At 42.3% G+C, this 23,966-nt stretch overlaps 1 protein-coding gene and 1 long non-coding RNA gene across 3 annotated transcripts; both read right to left on the reverse strand.

Moving 5' to 3' along the window:
• Position 1: 1 nt before the first annotated feature.
• On the reverse strand, positions 2-22,686 carry wu:fj29h11 (uncharacterized). Of its 2 annotated transcripts, none has more exons than XM_049759695.2 (50): positions 22,589-22,686; positions 22,015-22,090; positions 20,122-20,235; positions 19,604-19,677; positions 18,686-19,308; positions 18,349-18,502; positions 18,021-18,277; positions 17,681-17,797; positions 17,396-17,593; positions 17,146-17,286; positions 16,804-17,061; positions 16,305-16,491; positions 16,060-16,226; positions 15,849-15,989; positions 15,357-15,535; positions 15,087-15,259; positions 14,788-15,012; positions 14,598-14,707; positions 14,131-14,355; positions 13,907-14,036; positions 13,586-13,805; positions 13,358-13,505; positions 12,946-13,123; positions 12,398-12,578; positions 12,043-12,169; positions 11,826-11,945; positions 11,335-11,485; positions 10,690-10,802; positions 10,426-10,576; positions 10,114-10,362; positions 9,608-9,814; positions 8,242-8,423; positions 7,947-8,130; positions 7,585-7,727; positions 7,058-7,239; positions 6,352-6,611; positions 6,022-6,262; positions 5,755-5,938; positions 5,297-5,423; positions 5,135-5,221; positions 4,850-5,035; positions 4,352-4,629; positions 4,127-4,275; positions 3,954-4,038; positions 3,099-3,213; positions 2,097-2,216; positions 1,723-2,007; positions 1,141-1,282; positions 921-1,071; positions 2-658 (listed from the first exon to the last, which is right to left on the reverse strand). In XM_049759695.2, the coding sequence occupies exons 5-50, from the start codon at positions 19,295-19,297 to the stop codon at positions 230-232; spliced, it is 8,649 nt and encodes a 2,882-aa protein (XP_049615652.1). In that variant the 5' UTR covers positions 19,298-19,308; positions 19,604-19,677; positions 20,122-20,235; positions 22,015-22,090; positions 22,589-22,686; the 3' UTR covers positions 2-229. The 2 variants fall into 2 exon arrangements, with proteins under 2 accessions (XP_049615652.1, XP_049615651.1); XM_049759694.2 differs by having other exon boundaries at positions 14,128-14,355; positions 19,604-19,679.
• A 289-nt stretch (positions 22,687-22,975) lies between these two features.
• Positions 22,976-23,856, reverse strand: LOC125991621 (uncharacterized). Its single transcript, XR_007489409.2, has 2 exons — positions 23,709-23,856; positions 22,976-23,555 (listed from the first exon to the last, which is right to left on the reverse strand). It is a non-coding gene; the product is annotated as an uncharacterized lncRNA (long non-coding RNA).
• Between the last annotated feature and the right edge of the window lie 110 nt (positions 23,857-23,966).

Here is a 23,966-nt window from a genome sequence, read left to right on the forward strand (position 1 = left end):
GTAACAGGGAAATCATTTTATCCATAAAGGTGTCCGGATTAAAAGGTGACATCGCAAACATCAAATGATACAAATTTGCTACAATGTGAAAATAGGAATAGAAACATTCATACATTCAATAACACATCAGATTAAAATTTCAAAGACATATAAGGAAAGTGCATGTTTGAAGTTGAAATCAGTGCAGTAAGAGTAAAATTCCAAAGGCAAATAAAACCATTTTCCTCACTCACACAAAGAGAAAGAGTTCCAGCTTCTTGGTGTGAAGATGTTGTGCCAAGTTCTGAATGCGACACAGACGCACGTTCTCAGCATCTCCGGCGTTGTACACACGGAAGATGTGGTAGCGTTCTTTTTTGGTCAGCGCAAACTGCAGCTCGTTGGCCGAGAGCACAATGAACGACTTCTCTTTCTTCTGGGTGGACTTTACCTCCACGTACAGCACGTCGGACGCGACGCTGTCGTCCTCCTGTCCCGCCGGCCCGAAGGTCAGCTCAAAGTCGTACGGCTGACCGCTCTCGCCGCTCTGGTTGCACCAGACGACCCGTGTGGGACGACCCGGGTCGGCGCTGTCTCTCCAGTGGCAAAGGAAGGAGTGGACCAGCAGTTCCCCCCATTCGCCGACGGCTTTCAAGTCTCGTTGGTTAGAAATCCCCACCTGGATGAGATCAGCACCGTTCAATGAGAAAGCGCCGCGCCACATGAGATCTCCGTAATCAACTCTTTCCAACATGGCCAAAGATTCTGCATAAAGGTGAACGGGTAGGTGCCGAACTGCAAATCTATTACTGTACCGTATTTTCTGTCTACATGTGTTGCTTGACCATTTGTGTTCAGATAATTGACACATGGACACCATGTCGGTCGGCTTCCATCTGCAGTGTATCCAAATAAACACATTGAAAAAGAAAAGTACTGACAGTGGAGGGTCTCTGGCAGGTAACGTCCAAGTCTTCCAGTATGACATGCGGGGCCTGGCGTTTGTCCCAAATCAGATTCAAAGGAGGTCTCTGGCTCTTTTCTTGCAAGTCTTTGAATACGCTGGGCAGCACTACTGCCTCTGGCACAACACTAGAGGAGAACACAAATAGAGGATCACTTGAAAGACTCAGACGTGACTATGGACTTTTGAGGACATACAGGCTGTCGGGAGCGGATTGCTCGCCCGCCGCCTCGATGGGCTGCGCAGATGGAGCACTCGGAGCTGGTTCGGGATCAGTGAGGTTCTTCTCGCCGTTCTGTGTGTGGCCAGATGTCGATGTTTCGCTCGGTTGATGACGGCCTGACAAGAAAGACCGCAAAAATACAAATGATTTTTGGTTTTGATATGGTTCGAGTGACATTGATACTTCCAACACACTTAATGATATTGTTAAGACGGATGTAGACTATTGTCTCCTCCCTTTCCCCTGTGTCCCTCCATCCTCAGTGTCTCTCTTGCTAGCTATTTCTATCCTCCTGTCGGTTGAGGCAGATGGCAACTCTGCACCAAATCTTTTTTTTTTTCTTCCCAAGATAGAATTTTACATTCTCTCGCCACCGTTTTCATTCGTTGGCGGTTGTGTGTCTCGAAGATATATGTATATTGAATGACACTATTCAAATAATTACAAACATGTTTTTGAGAATAAATCGAATTCAACCGGTTTGCAGTTATCTTCAAAATGTCTGCCTTGGCTAAATGAAGGTTTGGGAAAGAACGAAGTCTGATGCAAGTATAACCTGGAGGTTGTGTTTTCCCGGCAGCAGCAGCAGTAGCAGCAGTAGCAGTAGCAGAAGTATTAGGCTGGCTAGTAGTTCTCTCAGGTCCTGGTTGCTCTGCTGGTTTGCTGCTGGTGGCCCTGAATGCTTTATCACCCTCGTGGTTGCTGTTGTCACATTTCTGTGGAGGAACAACATGGTTGCTCCCCTTGGCAGAGACGTCTTTTTCTGGGTCCCTGTCTTTGGGCGGGGCAGGAGGTGGCCACATCTTCAAAACGGCTTCTACTGCGGCTTCATCGGCTCGGGCTGTTGCAAAAAAAAAAAAAAAGCAAGGGAGTATGTGGTTTTCTGCAGAATGGGAATGAACATGAATCCCTGCAGTCCGTGCCTCACACCTGAGTGATGGTTTCCTGTATTGACAATAGATGCGCGTGGAGGCCAGGAAATTAATGTAACTTCTCCTTCTTGTTCAGGGCGAGGTGGCGCTGATGGCAAAGTAGGACATCTTGATATTGCTGGAAAGAAGAATTTGGTTTTAGATAAGGATCAAATATACTCATTTCGCTGTGTGTCCGCTCGCTCTTTCAGGTCTTTGAGGACTGCAGACAGCTGCTCTTTTGAGTCACCGCAAATTTACATATGTAAGGTAGGGGATGTATCTATTCATGTGTGTGTGTGTGTGTGTGTGCGTGTGCGGAGTGCTTTGATGCATGACTGAAAATAGGTACACAGATACGGGATGATGCTGGCGAGTGTCACGCAGAGAACAAGATACACTGCAGACGTAAGAGTTGGCTGACTGACACAAGCTCCGAAAAATGAGCCGTGCTTTCTTACAATTTGATTTCATGCTCCAGTTACCGTGCAAAAGTTACATGCAAGTCATCTCGCACCATTCGACTGCGTCGCATCAAGATTCAACACATTTTGAACACCTACTAAAATCACCCAACATCATAAATTGATGCTCAGGGGAAAAAAATCAAGTACAATGGTGCCTTGAGATATCAATTAAGCGGATTATAAATGGCTCAATGAAAAGGTCTATTTTTGGATTCACCTTCCTTACATAATGTGCACCATCAATATTTGAGAAAATTCAAGTATTTTAAGTGCACATTAGAGTCGGGGGGACAAAAAGTTTCACTTTGAATGATAAAAAATAGAACCCTATAATGTGGTATTTTAAAAACAAAGCTCTGACATATGTAATGATCAGTCTTGTCTGCATGTCTACATGTGTTCAAATGTCTGTTGCTATGTTAGCAATAGCCTATGAGGCTGTTCTTAAATACACAGATGTGGAATTTTATTGATGATTGAAAGTGAGTGGCAATAGACAGCTTGAGCGTATCCTGACAAGCACATCTCTAGTGCTAGACAAGGTGCATCCTTACCTTTTTCCAGGGTCACCTCTGGCCGAGGAGGCTCTGGGACTTCCCATCGCTCCTCCTCACTGGGCAACTCTCTGATGTCCTCTTTAATCAAGAACCTCTTCAGGGCTGCTGGATCCTATTTTGGTTAGAATACATTGATAGTGTTAGACTTGAATTCATTGTGGGATAGAAAACTGGAGGGATTAGCGTAGATGTGTCGATTGGTCATTTTGAATCAATACGGTGCGGAGATAGAAAAATACCAGCTAGTCCAAAGAGCATTGAATGATGTGACTCAAAAAGAACATTTGATTTGATATATTATACTATTTATAAAAGAAACCAGTGAAGTGAAACTCTCGGCAGTCGTAATATAGCTTCTCGATGTCGCCGCGGCATTTAACTTCAAAATGCCATCATGCGGACTTTGAAATTTCTTATGCTGGCACATCCAGAGTCGGGGCTCAATTATTTTAATCAAACATTCAGCTGGGTCTTCGCCAGAGTAGATTATCATTGATTATAATGCGACCCAATTGCGCCGCACGTCTGCAGCTGCTGCTGCACAAACGAACCACACAAGGATGGATATTCAAGGGGTAACACCAATGATGAATGCCTCATTTTCACACACAGCAAAGCCTCTTGCTACTGCATTGTTCTCATGGGAATGCGAGCAAGTCGCCATGTCATGCAAACAGGCCTCCCTCCCTCCCTCCCTCCCTAACTTGGGGAATCTCCCATTAGTTCTAGTTGCAGTTGTGTGCGCGAGGGAGCGAGAGAAGATCCACAATGACAAGCAGAAAGAGTGTGAGCAGGCAAAGTCTCTGAATATGGATTACTGGTCAATTGGTGAAGAGGTCACATATCGCTTACACTGAGGGACGCAATCAGGCCACTCAGGAAATTCGTCAGCTCTTTCCTGTGGCCGCTATCTGTGCAGAACAGTTTCACCAGCTCCCTAAAACACACGATGCACAAATACAGATCTTTTAAGCATGCAAGCTTTTTCTCGCTTGCAAGCCGGGCCCGCCGCATTACACACAAACCTGCAGATGTCCAGGTGGGCTGTGAGATGGTCTTTTTGGATGTACAATTCCTTCTTATCCTTCAACAGACAAATGACATCTGTCATCTCCACCACAGCATCCTCGTGGTCATCCAAATCCAGCTGGTAGCGCAGATACAGTTTACCCACCTGTGAATAGTCATAAAGAAAGAAAGTCGTAACCCCCACACAAGAAAATCCAAATTCAAATATTTGTCTGACTGACTTGTGCAAATTTGAGTAGCTTGATCTTTTCTGCGATGTTGTCTTGAATCAGTTCTGAATAAACACATGCCAGATCCTCATGGTGGTAGAGGAACTTCTGGACATGAGGGATCAGTGATCGCACCATGGCCTGCATGGGTGCACAAGGCCTCCAGCTCTCAGTGAGGGACTCCATTTTGACACACTGAGATAGCAGACGGATACCGCAGATGTTCATGAATGCCAATCTGTCATTCTCGTTGAAGGTGGGAATGGCTGGCTCGCCTGGCGCTGTCCTTCCTGGCATGAGAAAAGGTCATGTTGGTTGTTGCATCACATTTTTGGGTTTAAATCAGTTCAATGGCTATCTTCAAAAAACATTTCAAAGATTTTCTTTGGCTGACTTCAAGGTTAACTTTCAAGTAAACAAGCAATCATTTGGTCCTTGTTTCATTAGTTCTTAGTTTGAAATGCCAATGACTCGACAGTAGCTGAAAGACTTTCTCAATTAGCAGCATACCAGAGAAGGCAGTATTTTTCCTTTGCGAGGTCTTCTTCTCTGCTGGCGGCAGATTGAGGAGGCAGACTTCCTTATGGGATTTGAAGATCTTCTCCAGTTCTTTACTGTCAGCTATCATGGGTTTACGTGCCAGGCTCACCCAGTTCATATCTTTGGTGGGGAAGACTCTTTTGTCAGACACCATACCTAAAGAAAAGAAATACCGGCCAATCCGGTGTCATCGTTTTTTTGATCTGCTAAGTGTAAAAACAAACAAACAAAAAAAGGTCCCCGTTTTGTGCTCACCTTTCAAAGTGGAGGCGTAACTGAGATCGCGTTTGTACTGAGGCCTGTCATCCTGTTCGCCAGCCACTTGGATTCTACACTTGCCAGCTGTCAGAAATGCAGAGACATGATTATCGATTAAAAAGGAATGATTATCAAACGAAGACGAAATTCTGGTCTTACCAAGTGTGGCGTAGAGCACTGACACATCCTGAAGCACTTCAGCAGTTGGAATGGGAGATGATGAAGCGATGACTTCCAAAAGAGCTACATATTGCCTCATGTTGGGACTGCCATCCACATTCAGTAACTGATCACATACAATTGACATGGTCAAATTAAAAATATCATCCCCCCCAAGTATGAGCTGATATAAGACCACTGGCACCTTTGATTGAACACCCCCAATAGCTATATTTTATGTGAACTATTAAAAAAAAAAAAGTCCGAACTTTCACATAACTGTGTTCTTTCATCATTCATTTTAAGGAAAGTATAAACTTAACACTAAATCATATTCAATCATTTCTCATTACAATTGGAGGACGATGAATCATGTGCTAATAATGGCAATGATACCTTTCAACTCTTTTTCAACATTTGGTTTCATTCCAAAGATTTGGTTAGAGTTTGTAGCTTACTCTGATAAAGAAGTCTTTCATGCCTTCAAGTTTGCTATAAGAAGGAGCCAAGACATTGGGCTCCTCAATGTGGCTTTCCCGCCGTCCAGCACGCATCAGTGAGCTGTAGCGCTGGAACATGTGAGTGGGGTCACTCCAGCACACCTCCCTCAAGTGGTAGAAGCGTCCTGAACACCAGCCACTACTTTGCTTGCCGAAAGACAAAATTGGATGAGTGGATTCAACCCATCGACAGCATTCATGAATGCTGTCAGTGACATAGAGTACCTGCGGTATTCCAATTGTATGAATACAGCCGGGTTATGCTGGAAGAGCTCCTGTAGGCTGCTCTGGGGACAGTTGGTGTGTAGGTAGGAGTAGACGTTGTGGATGTGCTGAATTGTGGATGTAAAATTTGCCCCCTCTGGCACATTATCCAGGGACGCTTGTTTATCTGCCGCGGCGCCTTTGATACACCACTCCTTCAGATAGGTAATCAGCTCATCCACTGAGACATTTTGTCGGATTCCTAAAAGAGGCACAAAGGACGCGGCGGCCACTGAGTTGGGCTCAAATACTACTGTATTGTCAGAAAAATGGCAAAACTTTGTTTCTTACCCAGGGCTCTGCTGAATTCGCTGGACTTCATGTTCACGTAATAGACGTGTGTCCCAAGCAGGTTGGTAATTTCAGGTGCATTCAAGTAGACTGCGTTTGGACAGAGGTACGTAAGATCTGTCTTTTCACCTTCCTGCGGACGAAAGGCTGGCATCCATCGGAGACGACACAGGTAGTGGTAGAAGGAAGAGTTGGTTGTTCTGATTGGCCGAGCATCGCTGTCAATCACCTGAGCGGTGAGATACTGCGAGTAGCGATGCCTGGAACAGAAATGGACAATTCATGTCAATGTTGGATTGATTCTTATTCTTGACATGACAAGTTTTTTCACAAGTAACTGTAGTACTTTGCACACTACGCATTTTCAAATGAATTTGTGAGGGGAAAGAAATACAAAGCATTTCAACCAAGCATGTTTGACAAATCAGATTCAAAATTCCAGCTCAATGATGTTGACACTCTGCATTGCACAGCAAAGTGTGTGATCAGATTATTCTGGAGCTTGGGGCATCCAGATCAGGTCAAATGTGCAACGAGATTTCTATTTATGCTTGAATGGAAAAAAATGAGCTCATGCGCGACTGATTGATCAGTGTAAGTGAATGCAAGTCATTGCATGTTTCCAGAGTCCTGACAGATCCATCGTTTTCAAAACAATCAGGTGAATGCTTCTGTGGGACAATATTCCCAGGTGGCCAAACATTACCCTGTGTTCCAGTTGGTCGCCAGCAGATTTAGCAAAGCCTTTCTCTGTTCCAGGAGGCAGGGAGCAGTCAGTTGGGCTGTGGCCAGGGCATAAAACTCCTCGCACGGGTAGTCGTCAATGACACAGTTCTCTCCGGGAGTTTGGTGCCACATTGCGCTTTCCGCTGACCATGGACTGGAGCTCTGGAAGTTCAGTGCAAATGGCAACAGAACAGAAAGTGTCTCCAATTGGAATTTGATAGGCATCCACCATGCACCATGAAAGACAAATCTAGAAACAATGAGATGTGTTTGCAGCACGAGCTCAAGCAGCCATCTGGAATTACAACCTGCTGACATGTCTCTTTAGTCACCTGCTCTTTCTGCTCACTCTCCAAACAGCTGGAGTTTTAGTGGACCTCTGTCATCATGTACAAAATAGGTGATGCTATGCCATGCCATGCTATGCTAAGCTAGTTATTGTGAGCATAGATTTAGATCATGACTTGACCAAAGTATGAGGTGAAAGTTGAGCAATCGCGTCCTCACCAGTTCTTCGGATGTGAGCGTCTGTTTCTCTTTTCGGATGATGAGACCATCACTGACACCCAGTCTGGTGAACAGTTGTCTCCAACCTGCCAGATCATTGTCTGCCTGCAAGTACTTGGGACTCAGCAGGACCCAGTCATAACCTGGTTGATGGATGGAAGTCATGGAAATGTTATCGCCGAGGATCAGAATACAAAAAGAGAGCAAATATGATGCCATTAGAGCACAGATGTCAAACTCAAGTTCGAGCAAAACCTCTCCAACTGAATTGTTAACGTCAAGATGATTTGTATAGTGTCCCAGGACTGTAGTTATTCTAATATTCCAGCCATCAATGTAACTTGAGTGTCTTGAATAAGTACCAGGAAGCGTCTTTGACAGGTCCATGTTGTCATATGCTTCTGAGAAGTGTACCCTGCTCTGTGCAGGGCACAGCAGACCCTTGTTGGTGAGCACTGGTATTGCAATGTCTGCATATTCTTGGCTCGAGATGCAGTGCTGCTTGATGAAAATCAAGTAACTCACAATCACCGCCTCTGGCTTTGTCTATGGATAAAAAAGAAAGAAAGCGGGATTAAGGGAGAAAAAAATTGTTTTAAAAAAAAAAGACATAAAATCACTATTCTCTCAACTCTAAGAACCACATAAAATGTCTACCTTCCATTTTTCATTTTGCAACACAGGGTAGATGTGCTGCTCGAGCAGCTCCTGCGGCTCAAGTTGATGAACTCCAAGTCTTCTCAGCAGCTCCTGCACTTGCTGACTTTCCAATGCTTCCACGCAATTCATCAGAGACGGGTGAACTATGTTGACATCCTTGTACAATTCGGACAAATATGCTGTGGGCGGTAAAAAAAAGGATGACTGTAGCTTTCAAGTATCGTGTCAGAGCATCGAGGTCTGCGTTATCAGTGGCGCTGTCATTTGGTTTACCACCAAGAGAATCAGAAATAAAAATGGAAAGAGATTGAAGAAAATATAGGGAAAATTAAAGAGGCCCACGAATGGACCCTGAGGCACTCTCAACCTGAGAGGATTGGTAAAGGACTCCACGCAAATGCGATACTTTTTAACTCTAAGGATCAAAAGAATACCCACTCATTCATTTTGGGGTGGTGAAATATATTTGACTATGTACACCGAAATAAATTGCATTGCCCATACTCTTCGAGAACGCCTGCCTGCCTGCCTGCCTGCCAGTGGCCTACATTCCAAGACTGGCACTTTGTCTCTGTCCTGCTGAATATTTGAAAAGAGTGCACAGTGATTCACTCCGTGGTCTCTCTGCTATCACATACAAGTTTGTACACTTGACTTCCCCTCAAAGCTGAAAGTTCAACATTCGCAGCGACTCACTCCACTCGCTGACCTAGAAACGAAACTTCACTCATATCATTCCATGCCTATTGCTCTATCCTTCAATGTTGAGTTTATAAATTGAGAAATAAAAAAAAGAAAATTCAACCAACTATCTCAAAGCACGGCCTGGCAATTAAATGCTCGGTTAAAACCAAACGTGTCCCTTCACTGCTGCAGAGCCAAAAGCAACTCCTCCGTGATGCTTGTGACTCATAAGAAATATATACGTAAGAATGCAGGAGAGTTTGTCTGAGTCATGCTCGCCTTTCTAAACCTTATCTGCATTTAGATATGATGACGCAAAAATCAAGCGGTATTCTTCACTCTTGCTATTTTGAGGGTGAGGTAAGTGATTTGAAAAACTGCAAAGGTTAATGTGATGACTAATAAATCCCCTTTACTGTCAACATAAACCTTTCAGGTAAATTGAAAACAGAAACCTTAGATGAAAACTGACCTACATTCTTGTGCAAGGCATACATATATTTGATACATGATGCATGCACAGTCACACAATATGCAAAGTAGCTGACGGCTATCGAAGGCTGGATTTACACTTCAACAGACTCATATCTGATTTTTGTACATGTACTGTGGTGAGAAATGCTTGATGCATTAAATCAGGATCTAGATGAAGAACGTAGAGCACAAATCAATCAATTACCAGTTTGGGCTTTCGTTTTCTTTGTCTTGCTTTCTTCCACTGGGAAGAAGACGCTATCTCCATCCAGTGCCACCACACGTCCATCAACAAGAGGAAATATGGGTAGAGTCCTAAGAGTCTGCAAAATGTAGTCCCCGTCTCCATACCCATGTTCCACAGCCCTGTAGTTACAAACAAGAAGTCTGGCCAACTGCCGCAGGCCAGCATCTAGAAGAGAAAGAATGATCAGATTGGGTGCAAAGAAATTAGTCTGAAAAGAATTTGGGTAGACAGTGCATCAGTCATTAAATTGATTGGTTTTCTTTTTCTTTTTTTAATAATAACAAAAGGCTACAGAACAGAGCAGCCAGTGATGAGTAGGAGTAAAACAAATAAAAAATACATTTAGGTTGAACAGGTCCAAATCTTTATCATCAAATCAGCAACATAGGGTTCGTCACTCCAGAGTTTTTACATGTCCATTATTTCACACTAATCATTATAGGTAAATGGTAACATAAATTCACCTGTGTGGATAGTCTCTTCTTTCATCAGCTCCTTGGCCATGGCTGTGGTTACCGTGGTAACATCAGAGCCCCTCAAATTGCGAACTCCCAGGTGGGAAAGAAGAGAGGCAGGTGGGGCAGGCTTTAGACTGGGATGCAGATACGATAGCAACAGATGCTTTTCCAGCTCATCTTGGTTGATAACCTTGCGAATCACAGCATCCTTACACACCGCTATTTGGGACGGTAGCTTGTACACAACCTGACCGTCTGGAAAAGAAATCATCAGGTTACAAACAAAAATGTCAAACAAATGAGAGGTACGAGTAATACCTGAGCTGAGTGTAGGCAGGAAGGCCTTGCCCTTGAGCAACTGGATTATCTGATTGGCGACGGGTTTAAAGAAGTCCATCACCTCATCAGGCAGGGGAATAAACTGCAGGGACTGGCAGAGACCCCCAAGGCGTGTGAACTCTGGGTGATCCTTTCAAGAATAAAAATAAAACAGCATCAAAATATGGAAGTCTCCACATTCTTTCTCTATCATGTGATCTATCCGAATTTTACATTCAAGTAAAAGGTCACTAGATGGCTTACATTGAAGACTTTCATGGCTTGAAGGAAGAGTTGTGGGATCTCAGATCGGAGCCACTGGTTCCATGAGCTGTCTCTGTCGACGTCCTCTCGAGAAGAAGGGATGTCAAAGTCGCCTAAATGGAGAAAAAAAACACATATGGAGCATTTTAATTATTCATTTGGAGCCATGATTGTAAAAAGGCAATTTCGTTTTATATTTACATCTCCAGCCTTCTATCTATTTATTATGTTTTTTGGTCCTTGATTATTTTTTTCATCTAGTATTCTACGTCAGACGTTTTTTTGCCATGATCTAAATTTGTGTGTCTTACATAAAGTTGCATTCATGTTATTGATTAGGGATTTTAAGCTTGCAAATTTACAATTTGAATGTTACTGACAGCAATCTTGGAGCCCATCCAGGTTTAAAAAGAAATCTACTTTGTACTGTAATGATTGCATTGCTGACCCTTGCTGGTACACTTGAGTACTGCACAACATTTGTTTGTGTGTTATCACTGGGGTCAATTTGAACCCAACTTTCTTATTTGCTTACTTATTTCAAAAGATTAAAAAATGAAATACACTCATATTACAAAGACAATGGAATAAAGTCGTATCAGTCATCACAACAAAGGAAGAAAAAAACAAACACACACACACAACCTTGTACGATGAAGCGGAATCCAAAGCTGCGAAGAGGCAGGTAGGCAAAGACGGGCTGTTTCGCCGGTTGGCCTATCATGTCACTTCCAGAGTTGTCGCAGTCAAGTTGGAAGGCGAGGGCAAGCTCGGTCATTTCCACATTCTCTTTAAGCTATAGGGGGGGGGAAAAAACAACAAAAAAAACACTCAAGCTGGGATAACAATATGCTCATTGGAAAACAGTGCACCATAAATTGAAACTGCTCATACCGACTATATGAACCCCAAAATAAATATTACATTTCATTTAAGTTTATATTTTTGTTCCATGAAATGAAAATGACATTTTGTTTGGAATATTACAGTATCCATAATCGAATGTGGCCTGACCAACCTCAATAAACCTACGAGGAATTATGAAAATGATGCCTCCATTTCTTTCTGCATCTGAGTTTTTGAGTGCGTCTGTGCACCGCATAACAAACAGGTGTGTGTGCGTGCGCGCCACTCACCATCTTGGGCTGCAGTGTACTTTTGACAACTAGCCAGCGCTCAGTGCCATCGGAGTGCTCCACCTCCAGCACATTATGATTCAGGTCTTTACGAGTCATTGTTACAATGCGGCTCTCGGCCTGCAGGAGAGGAGAAAGCGCATCCAAAAAAAAAACAAGGTTCGATTTAAGCACACGAGCAGAACAAATGAGATGTATCAAAATATGCCAGAGGTACCTGATTGTAGATGGTAATGGAGCGTAGTCGGTGCAGAAAGAGCAGCAGGGAAGGGTGCACGTCATGGAACAGGTTTCGGGTTTGATGGCACTCGGAGCGTAGAGGAAGGCGGATCTTGGTTGTCCAGCTGGTAAGAAATCAAAGACAGGTTCATTAGTTCGATTCTTTGCTTCTTAGCATATGCTCACATTTGAATGCTATCCACATAAGGACAATTTGAAACGATTAAACAGGTTTGTCAAACTTCCATTTTAACTGGACTGGCTGGCAGCGAATGAGCTACTCTCTGTTTAGGTCTTGAGTAGATGACTCGAACGTAGGGTAAGAAAATCAAAGGCTGGCAAACATATCAGACCTGTGAGGAGGAAATGGCTCATTTAATTGCGGCTCCAAAGGCCTCTCATCATCAATCCAGTGAGGGAGGATGTATCCTATGGGGCCACATGTCTTGTCGAAAGATAAATGGAAGCCATTGGAGTGAATCTCTGGACGGTCTGTGACTTTGAATACTGACTTAAAGCCAATACCCTTTTGTCCTGCACAGATCAAAAGGATTAGAAATACGTAGGCTTACTTGTGCTTGCACCAGGTCTGCTAATAATTGTGGATTTGGAATTGTGGATATGCATGACTAGCATATTAAGAGCAAATATTTCAAGTCCATTTTTGTCGTTCAAATTAGAAAAGGTGTGTTGCTATATGCCTCCCCAGTAGCGCAGGTGAAAAATGACGGCCCTCTCCAGCATTTCAGCTGCCTCTCCCTTGAGCTACATTGTTACTAAAAATCAAGTTAGCGTTGGTTAATAAAGAAATGTTTTATATTCAAATCACACATCTCGTTTTTTCAACAACGGGTGATCGGCGGCCCCAAAACGGTATGAAACCTACTACATACGTACGTACCTATGTATCCATATTTATGTTTGCCCTTGGTACTTTGACCCACATCACATATGGCCTTTATATTTGCCTCCTGGAAGCCAGTCTCATTGTTGAGAACGGTGATGCAGTCCTTCTCAATCACAAAAGCCAGTGCTGGTATAGCATCGGGCTCTGATGGGTAACTGTTGTCATCTGCATTCTGGAAACAGGGTGAGTGCACATCAAATAGTGCCTTCCTCTTTAATCCCACTCAATGGCAAACAAGTCTTTTTAAATCTTCTTTTCAAGCTTCATTCAAGATCACCAATGTTTGCCAGTGGATGGATGTTAAGCTGTTGTTCGCCTGTGCTTTTCTTAGCACTAGGATTATTAGTGCTATTATTAGCAATAGGATTGTTGATCATTTCAAAAGTGTGTTAAAGAATATAAATACCTGTATAAGTTCCAAAACAAAATGCGTGTCTTTGCTGTAGAGCTCGGTCGAGAGGCGGTCCAAACTTCTTCCAAGTCGCTCCTGCTGCACCCGCATTAGGTTCTGACCTTCAGCTGAGAGTTCCACACCAATACCAAATCCTTCTTTTCTGTCGTGACGTAAACAAACAAGAGAATAAACCAATTTTAGTTTTGAGAAATTGCTACCAAAACAAACATGAGCACACACCTTATCTCCTCAATGATGTTCCTGTGGACATCTAAAGCAGGTTCCGATTGACAGGTTGCCTTCTCCTCTTTGTTCAAATCCAGGATTTCTGGCGGATTGACTATAGGACCTTGGACCTCACTGCTTTTGTTTGACATTTCATCATCTGACAGAGAAGCAAAAAGCTCTTCTTCAGATAATTCTTCTTCCACTGGCTCGTCTCCTTCTTGTGCTCCATTACCTAAAGGCGATTCAAATAGTATATAGTTGTATTATATTTGCCATACGAGTTTGAGTTGATATTTGTTCTTGTCGATTGTAGTTGACAATAAAACCAAAGACCTTTTTGAAGGCTGGGGTTGAGATGACTGGAGGATAGACTGCTGTCTGTCGCATTGTCTTCAAGGCTACCATTTTCACTCACGTTCATCACACCTGACAGACTACTGCGCTCAGAATCCACCACATTCCACTGAAGCCACAAATAGCACATCAAATAAGAACTTTGAAAAGAAACATGACTGGCGATGAAAAAAGATTGCATTCATAATAATAGTATTTACCACCTGTGTTTGGATTTTGGGCTGATGAAAAGCTCCTGTGTAGAAGGCACCATATGGCTTTGCTGATGTCAGCTTTTTTTGGTAGTCCTTCAGCCACTCTGTGATGCCCAGGAGGATTCCCAGTCGATGCAAACAATTGATGCGCCTTGGGCTTGAATGGGCCGCAGTGATTAGGACCAGTTTGGACTTTGTTTGGCCCAAGACTTTGGACAAAGGCTCTAAAAACACCTGAAGGTCACATTCCTTGATGAGCAGTGATACATGTTTTTCAGTGCAGTCTACAGTTCCTTTTTTGTCCAATCGTAACAAAAGAGAAAAGTGGAAGCACAGTGACCTCGTTGTTCATGATAGCGACCAGCTAGCTGTATGTCATAAGTAAGTTCATTTTCAAGTTAGCAAACAAGCCCATTAGTCCATCAAATCTTTGTTCCAGATCCTCCCTTGTAATTGTGCAATGAAGTGCAACTCACCTGCTGCAAAACAGCCTGACAGATTCTATTTGGAATTCGAACCAAACATTCCAGAAGGAAATTAGCCACGGTGCTGTAACATGACATGTCCTCTTCAGCTCGAGAAAGATCTAGACACCAGAGCAAATGTTGGCAATATAACATGGCTGCATTTTCAAATATATTATATTCCCATTGAGGCTGAAGCTACCTTCTTTAGCCACAGCCGCGGCCAGGGAACTCTGAATATGATTAGCCAAGAGGGCCATGGGAGCATTTGGGATCCCGTCAGCTACAATAATGGACACTAGGTGGCCAGCTGTTCCCACGGGGTCAAGGGTCATGGCGGCATTGGAGAAATACTTGTCTCCTGTGTCTGAGGTGATCCTGAGCAGCAGACACGGTGTCACCTCCATAGCTGCCAAGTCTGTATTTTCTGTTATTGATCAAAATGGAAGATATCAGCATCGGTTAGAGAAACAAATCATATTCCAGTGTACAAACACCCACCTGCATTTCTTTCAATAAAATCTTTGAGGGAGCCATGCAAAGGTTTAAATATGAGCTCCCACTGACTCCATTCATTCAAATCCTCTAACAGAGGACAAGAATGCAAACTGGCCAATGCCTGGACCTTTGACATCTCCCCAAGCCGCCCCACGGCTTCACACTCACTTTTGGCACTGGTGATGAGCGGAGAGAAAAAGTGAGTTTGTCTGCGGCATGCACGGACGGGGTGGTTTGGATTTCTGCCAATTGTTGACATGTCAGAGACCCAACCTTAAAATGCCATGCCTGGCGAACATTGCGGACTCGTAAAAGACTTGGCTCAGTCCTCCTCCGGCTTGGTCTTTCTGACGCTGGACTAGTCCGACCAGTGTCTGTAGCGAGCCGTAGCCCAAGTCCCGACTGTCCTGCACTCCGTAGTGGGATTGCAATGCCAACTCCAAGTGGGACAGCTGTGAACGTTCAAAGGAGAACAATATGTGTCCGCTTCGTCATCATCGATAGTCACTTTACAGTAGCAATCTGTTCCTTGGTGGCCAAATATGTATATGAATGTAGACATGAGTGCCATTGTTTCCCAATAAACGAATGCAAAGTTTAATGACCTGAAATGTTTGACTGAAAAACATTTCCAAGACTTTTATATACTAAAACAGTCTGTAATTGGTGCCTTAAGATAAAAGCCATTTGTAACCTTCAGATGTTTGGTGTCAGGACCATCATAAAGTGTGTGGAGCTCTATTGATTTAATCGACGTCAACTCACGTCATCTTGACCACCGGAAGTATTTTGCCCACATTGTTTGATGAACTCAAATATGTCTTGTTTGGTGGGTCTGAAAAAACTTCTTTTCACATTTCCATCACTTCTCAGAATCAAAGTTGAACCAAGCACGTCCTGCAGTAGCTGCATTTGACACAAAACACATGTTTTTCAATATTCAAGAATCATGGGTAGCATTTCAATACGCACATACCTGAATGTGTTTCACCAAGAACCCCAAGAAGCTGCCTTGACCCAAGGACGGAAAGTCTTTAACCTGGAAGTGTTTGCTCAAATTCCTCTCTAAGGTGGCAATATCAGCCAAATGGATGGCTGAGTTCATAGACGATAGGCTATCTTTTAGGTACTGCTTCACTTTGGCTGAAAAAGGCATTCAGAATTGGGACTTAGTTGCCACAGTAGACGTATGGAGCAAAAAAATACATCTTGACTCCATACCTTCGCTGGGCTTGCTTGTGGCACGTCTCTCTTCCATTGGATCTTTTCTTCCAGAGCTTTGAGGAGTTTCCTCCTTGGCCTGCTGGTCCTGTGGGATAGCTAGCGAGGCACCACAAATTGCCAATTGAAAGAGAGATGTTGCCAGCCTGTCACTTGACACTTGCGTTAGGAATTTCCGGATATTTGCCTGTAAACAATGAAATAGCACACACTCACTCAAATAATTACTGGGCCAGACTCAAATTTGGTTTGTGTCCAGGGCACATTTGTGTATATGTCAATAAATGATGGGAACAGGGAAGATACTAACAAAAATGTGGACTTATGTTTGTTGTTTCTAGCTGTTGGTTAACATTTTCAGTGAACCAAGCAAGCGAGCAATAGCATTAGCTCGATTAGCCGTCCCCAAGTGTACTGTAAATGAAGCGAATGAACCAGAGGCGCAATGTTTCACACACTTGCGAAGAGCGCTCACCTACCTACCTACCTACCTACCTACCTTTAGCACTGGCGAACTGAAGAGCTTTTCTGCATTTGTGAAGACTTCCAGCACCACTTCCGCTGCTGTCATGGAAGCATATTTCTTCCTGAGGTCCAGGTTCTCGGCAAAGATGGAGCATGTGCCTTTGACAGGATCCAGGACAACCTTCTTCAGCTTCATGAGATGCTCCCGGGTGTCCTCTTCTAGTTCTTTCTGAATGGTTTCTTTAATTTGATCCATTACGCTATGCTCACAACGACTGACTTTATTTAATGACTGAAGGAGACAGAGACATTTGTTTTGGATTCATTTCAAGGATTACAAGTCAACTCCCTAATAAAATGTCGGCTAAACGCTTACCGATATGGACAAGCCAAGGCTGGTTATCCTGATGCCCAGTTCGTAAGGAGACTCACAGTTATAATGGTCACCTAGATACTTCATAAACTCAGCCAGGTCTACTTTGGGCTTGCTCGACTTTCTCCTGTAACTGCGAAGGTGCTAGAAAGGAGAAAACACGTAGAAGGAGCAAAAGTAAGGGCAAGTCACCCAAAACGATATCACGATGACAACCAAATAGCTTTCTATCCCGTAATTGACATGACAACACCTTTAAGATGTCAACTGTCTCAATCTGGGGGATATCATCGTCCTTGGTGTTACTGTTAATCTTGAACATGCGGTGGATGATGGGGAGTTTGCAAAGGGGTCCCAGGTTCAGCTCTTCGTAGCGCTTCTTGTCCTTTAGAGCAGCCAAAGCCTGGCCCAGCTCATACAAGGTGCAGATGGTTGCCGCCGCTTCAGCCGCCTGACAGACAAAGAAGAAGACGTCAACAACAAAGGATGACGTAACGTAGCAAAGATCTCCTTTCATTTGATGGGACTGGCTGCTAACCTGAATGTACGCTGAGATCTCTTTCTCCAAGTAATGAAGGTCGCTCAGGGCCTGAATATTTTGTGGATTTATCTTTTTGGATTTAAGTTGCATTAACGTGCATGTCCTTGCCATCACCTGAGATGAGTAACAGTGATAACAATTAGTGACGGCACATTGACGATATGACACCATTTTCCCCATTCCATCTCATGTGTGTTTGTTTTGACGAGCTACTTAGTAGTTAGACTTAGTCGCAATGTCACTTCACGGACAGTTTCATCGACACCGATTGCTAACGATTCTTTCGTCAAGCAAGTGTTTGAATGTACGTACGTACCTATTCTGGTTTGCATCTCACCTTCTCTTTGGTGACCAGCTCTCCTTCTGCTGCAAGTTCTCGTCTCACACTCTCCATCAGACTGCTGAGTTTGTCTGGATGTAAATTTGTATTCTTTGTACCTTCATCATTCTCCATAGCTTCGATGGCCCGCATATTATCTTGATGTACTTCTCTCAACTGAGCATGAAAGGCTTTTCTAAAAACAGGAGCACTCAACTCTCCCCGGGTTGCATCACTGGCTTTGCTTGTACTGGCTCCAGCTGCTTGCTGTAATCCTGAGGACAAGACAAACAATGGTTGACTCCAAATGTGGCCAATCACATTTGTGTACCAGCGCTTCCAGTACCAGGTGGGAGAGGCAGGTTCTTGAGAGAAGATGATTCCAAAGTCTCATACATGGAGAGGTACAGTTGAACTGGAAGCTTTTCGCCAAAATGATGAAAATAGCAAACTTCCAGCAGATCCATGGATGGTTTCGTTAGCTGGTATTTATCAGCTACCTGAAACAAATGGACAACTTTTCCAAGAAACATAGAGGTGGAACGGCATCATTTTCAGACATCAAATGTTAACATTAGATGGCTTTGGGTTTGTACTGATTGAAAGAATCCTGCACCATCATGTACAGTATAGCGAAAAACACCTTGAGTAGCAACATTCCACCAGTGAGTGTAGTGACTCACCTCTACAATCTTCTTGTGCAGATGCTGTCGCTTCGATTCATCAGTGAGCTTGGATCCAGTGGGAGGAGATTTATCAGGAATGGACCGAGCTGATTCTGAATGGAAAGGGGTCCCCGCAGCTTCAAGTGGATCTTGAGCCTGATACATCTTGTGGATCACCCGGTCCCCAATCACAACTAGATCATTGTCTAAAGTTGCTACCAGGGCAGCAACAGAAGTGAAGCCCAAAGACTTCCATTTCAGCTTTGTGTTGTATTTCAGTCTATAGTCTGTTGACAAATTCTCCAGAAGAAGCCCTTCTGGATATTCTCTCATCATGGCCACTACATTTTGTGCCCTCTTAACCTTCTTTCTTTCCTTCTTTAGTTCGGTGGCTTCAATAGCACTTGTTCCTGCAGCGCCGCTGTAGTCCTTGTGAAACACAAGTTGTTTCTCTACAAACAAGTCGTCTTTCAAATAAGCTAACAGAGCAGCATTGGACCTAAAGCCCAGGTCGGCTATCGCTAGGTTACAACGGTATGTCTTCTGGTAGTACAGACTGAGTCTCTTGACGGGGATCCCTGCTGGGTGCTGCTTCACCAAGGCCACAATAGCTTCAAAAACATTCTCCATCTTGATTAGTTCTGTCAAGTGGAAAAACACATTCAACAATTAACACCTTGAAGCAGTTCTAAAAAACAAAAGAAAAACATTCAGAACAAGAAAGGTTTGTAACTGTAAAACTCCAATGTTTGGGTGTTATTTCACGGTAAAAGATACACATTCACCAATTTAGAACTATGAACAATGTTTTGTTTATTTACGGCTGTTACCACGGGATGACTCAGCGTTAGGGAGGTACCCACATCGCGTGACAGCCTTTCGCAATTAGACTACGACCTGCACATTCTTGTTAAGTCAAAAAGAGGTAAGGCGTACCTTTAAATCATTGTCGTCTGGAGTTTCAGGGTGCGCATTCAATCGAAACTTTGGAAAAAGGCACAGCACCTGGGCTGTAACGGAGACAATAGATCAATTTTCTGGACTTTCTTTTTAGACAAAATATAAACTTTGTAAATACTGGTCAAGAAAGAACCCTTGCCCCTAAAAAAGAAAAAGACACCACAAATGTAGAATGTTGTTCCCCAAATGAAGTCATTGTTTGACAAAACTGCTCCGAAAAGAAAAGAAAAGATGACCCAGTCTTGATTTTGTGCATATTGCCTCACCGTGTCACCAATCGTAACTACATTGCAAAACTACTTGAGTCTTTGCAGTAAGTTACCGACCGCGGTGTCTTGTGAAATTGTATTTCAACTACAGAATATTTTCATAATCATCAATACACGGACGGACGGACATGATTTTAACAATGAAGTAACTACAGATATGGTATCAAAGCAAAGCTAAACAAAGAAAACCTAAATCCCTTTGTCCTAAAGCAAACGTGTTCCTACCTTTTTCCTCTTCTCTCTGTCCAGATCAGCTCGAAGCACTGAAAATGAGCCAGAGAGCGTCCTGGTTGGGCTTATAAATCCCTCCCTCGTCCTGTTAGGTTTCCATCTCTGCAGCTAAGGAGAAATGAAACTGAAAGTAAGAGGCTTGCTACAGGCCTCACTTTCATTTTTCTGGAATACTTTATGTGGTTACATCCGGATGACATACTCTCCACACACTGTATATGATATGATGTATATTATATATAATATATATATATGTACACATCTGAGAGAAGTTAATATAGCATTTCTTAGATACAATATAAAAGTATTTTCTCAAATAAACGATCATACTTGATAAGTCGATTTCTAAGCGATATGGAATTTCTGTAAAACAATCAATAGAAAAGACAATATTGGACATGAAAATGAATGATGATGTCATATCCATTCAGCCGTCCATTTTGATACTGTTATATTATTGCTTAGAATGGTGTCTCGTCATGAGTTGAGGGAATATAAATAAAGACAAATGAAAGGAAGGTGAATTTGACTATGGGCATCTATCTCTATGACCTTATATTGTTTCATGTTGCCCACTCTGCATTCATTGCAGCCTGGTCATCCTGAACGAGGGATACTTCCATCTGGTTTCTTATTTTTCCCGTTTGGTGAGTTTTACATAAATAGATATAAATGAATGTAACTTAACTTGACTGACAAAACCGTCAAGGGAGAAAAGAGGTCATATTTGTTGTTTCTCTTTCCTGCTCAACCCTTGCTGACTCATACATCATGTGATCAGCAAGCAAAACTTACGAGAGCCAAGTGAAACGAAACAGGATTAAGTGCTGGTACTGGACTGTGAACTCCCACTTTAGTATGCGTGTATTTAAATACCTAAATCTCCTCTTGCAGGATCAATAAAGTCTGTTTTCCTATCAAAATAACTGAGACTCCATTTCCTTTTGTCCACGTTGGGTGCTGCCAAGTTATGAATGCATCACCTTTCACTGTATTGCTACAAGATGTGGCGGCTACAGATTTATGGTGCTAAATCCAATTGCTGCATTTTTTTAATATACATGTAAAGTAAGTAAAAAATAAAAAATATTTTTTATTTAGCTGATTCAAAGTTAATGTGACCAAAGCGTTTAGGAGGTTAATATAGAGAAAATATAATTCCAAGAAAAGTATTTATTTCAAAAACAGACAAGTCCAAATAAAAATAAATAAATGGTAAAATACAATTTTATTTATAGAGCACTTTTAAACAACCACAGCTGCAAGAAAGGGCTGTACATGGGATCAAACATAAAACACAATAAAGAAAATTAATCAATTAAATTAACTTTTTACATAAAAAATACACAAGAAAAGCTCCCCGTCACATTGGCAATTCATTTTCCAAAGGGGCCACATGAGAAATTGGAATGACCGTTGAGTATCAAGGCAACATGCTAACCTTAACTGTGTTCCATAATAATCTTTTTTAATTGATTTATTTACATAAACTACAAATTGTTTTGTTTTAGGGGACTTTAAACTTGTCTCTTTAATATTACTTTCAAGGACCAAAACACACGGATTGAAAAACAGGACTAAGACGTTGCAAATATAAATATACCAAATTGAAATCCGTCTACTCTATAGGTATGAAAAATAGCCTTTTATTCATTTTATTTGCACACTGAAGAGTGTATTTATAAAGCATATAAAAAAAGAACTTGCTGCCTGGATTTAGCACCAAAAAGATGACCAACATATATATATATATATATATATATATATATATATATATATATATATATATATATATATATATATATATATATATATTTTTTTTTTTTTTTTTTAATCGTGCTCTTGTTGAGCCAATACATACATGGAGTCACCAAGAACATACAGTACCTTTCAGACATCACTTTGTTGGCTGAACTTTGGCTTCTCATAACCCGGGTCTGAGTATTGCCACATCGTGATGGCCCTGCAAAGGGCAAAGTTGAGTCAGCATGACTTGTGTTGTCATGCATGTATTGCACACACACTGCATATGCATCTGTTTTGACGCTTATTGTTAAGACGTCTTGCAAAAGATGGATGGATGGATGGATGGATGGATGGATGGTGGCTAGATGGATGGATGGATGGCCCTGGTTTTAACAGCAAACCTTCTGAACGCGTCACATATTACGACGTGCGTTATTATTGACAGAGGAGCAGCCAACACATCATATTGGAATTGAACAGCAAATGAAATTGTATAGGATTATATTTCAATCGAATTGTATAGCGGACTGCGTTGATGATTGATCATGAGCAGAAGCTGCCGGCAGGATTCGGTGATTAAGCTAACAGGGATGCTTTTGCTAGCGGAACAGCGAGGTAAGCTATCGTTGATCGCGCGCTGTATAGCTTTTGGGCGATACCCATCGCTGGTATACACAACCAAATACGTAATATTTCTGATGCGTTGGAACCTTACCATTGTCAAAATGGCGAGCTTTGAAGCGCAAAACTCACAGTTGTTTATTTTGTTTGCTAATACTTCCGGCTAACACGATGGTGCGTTCAGGTTCTCACTAAAAAGTAGGAAGTACTACAACTCGCATGTTTGCGCACTTCAACAATTCAACAATTAAAAATTATACATAGACTTCAATTTTATTTGATTTTAACCCCCCAAAAAACTTACTATACTTATGCTAACCCTGGACGTTTTTTCAGGGCTTAAAAGTAGGACATGTCCGGGGAAAAAGAGGACGTCTGTTGATGCTATTTTTTTTAACCCCCCCAGAAATTTACTATGCCTGGTCATTTTTTACTAAATGAAGCCTTAGTTAGTTAGTTAGTTAGTTAGTTAGTTAGTTAGTTAGTTAGTTAGTTTATTGACAAAAGTATAAAACTTTGGGTCCAAACAATAATCAAAACCCATCATACAACTTAAAAAAAAGAAAGAAAAAAAAGGCACACATTACAAAAGATTAAAATAAATAACACAAAAGTTTAAAATAAAAACACAGCACAAAAATGCTTGCTTCATAAAGTTTTCTGTTTTTCCAACGTTGACAGGCAGGCATGTAACATTTGCAAAGTTTCTCTGTGAGTGCCCGGAAAGAGTGACCTCAGGTCCTTCTTCCACTCAAGTCCATATTTCTCTGTGATGTCTTGCTTGTGCGAGAGGACGCACCAGTATGTGCTGTTCGTTCTGTATACCAGTCTCACATATACATGGTCATTTTTATTTCAATGAAAAAAAAAAACCCTTACTTTATATATGCTGGTCAAACTGGTCAGGTGTGACCTCAAGAAATGGCTGGAGTTGGGTCAGTGTACAGACGCAAGAAGCAGTCGTTTTGTTTTGCTATTGTGTTGACCTTTTTCTGCCCCGGTGACCAGAGTGCGTTTGCCTTCAAATGAAATCTCCATGACAAAACTGCTCCGAATAATAACTGCAAATGAAAACACATTTCACTCGTTCCATCTAGCAGTATCGACGTGAGGGACTCGTTAACTTGTCACGATCGCATAACACCCGAAGGCCATAATTCATCATTTAAACAGAGAATGTGTGTTTCTGCAAAAATATAAGTTATTGTGCGTACCAGGGTAGTGCAAGCATGGAAGGGGCAGTCCTGCACCGTCGTAGTCAGGAAGGGGCGTCCCTCGGTTCCGTTTGGCTACCAAGTGAATGGTCAAAGTGGGCTTTGCTAGCGGCTCTATATAAATTATTTTAAATCATTTACGATCAGTGTCAAACTTGATCAAAGGTACAACACAAATTTGTATGAAACTCAAACTATGACAGAATATTTTTTCGGACAAGGCTGCTCTCTTTAACTAGTTTTTGAGCATCTTTTATG

This window comes from Syngnathus scovelli, chromosome 21, assembly GCF_024217435.2.
Source record: "Syngnathus scovelli strain Florida chromosome 21, RoL_Ssco_1.2, whole genome shotgun sequence".
In the NCBI taxonomy this organism is placed as follows: Eukaryota; Metazoa; Chordata; class Actinopteri; order Syngnathiformes; family Syngnathidae; genus Syngnathus; species Syngnathus scovelli.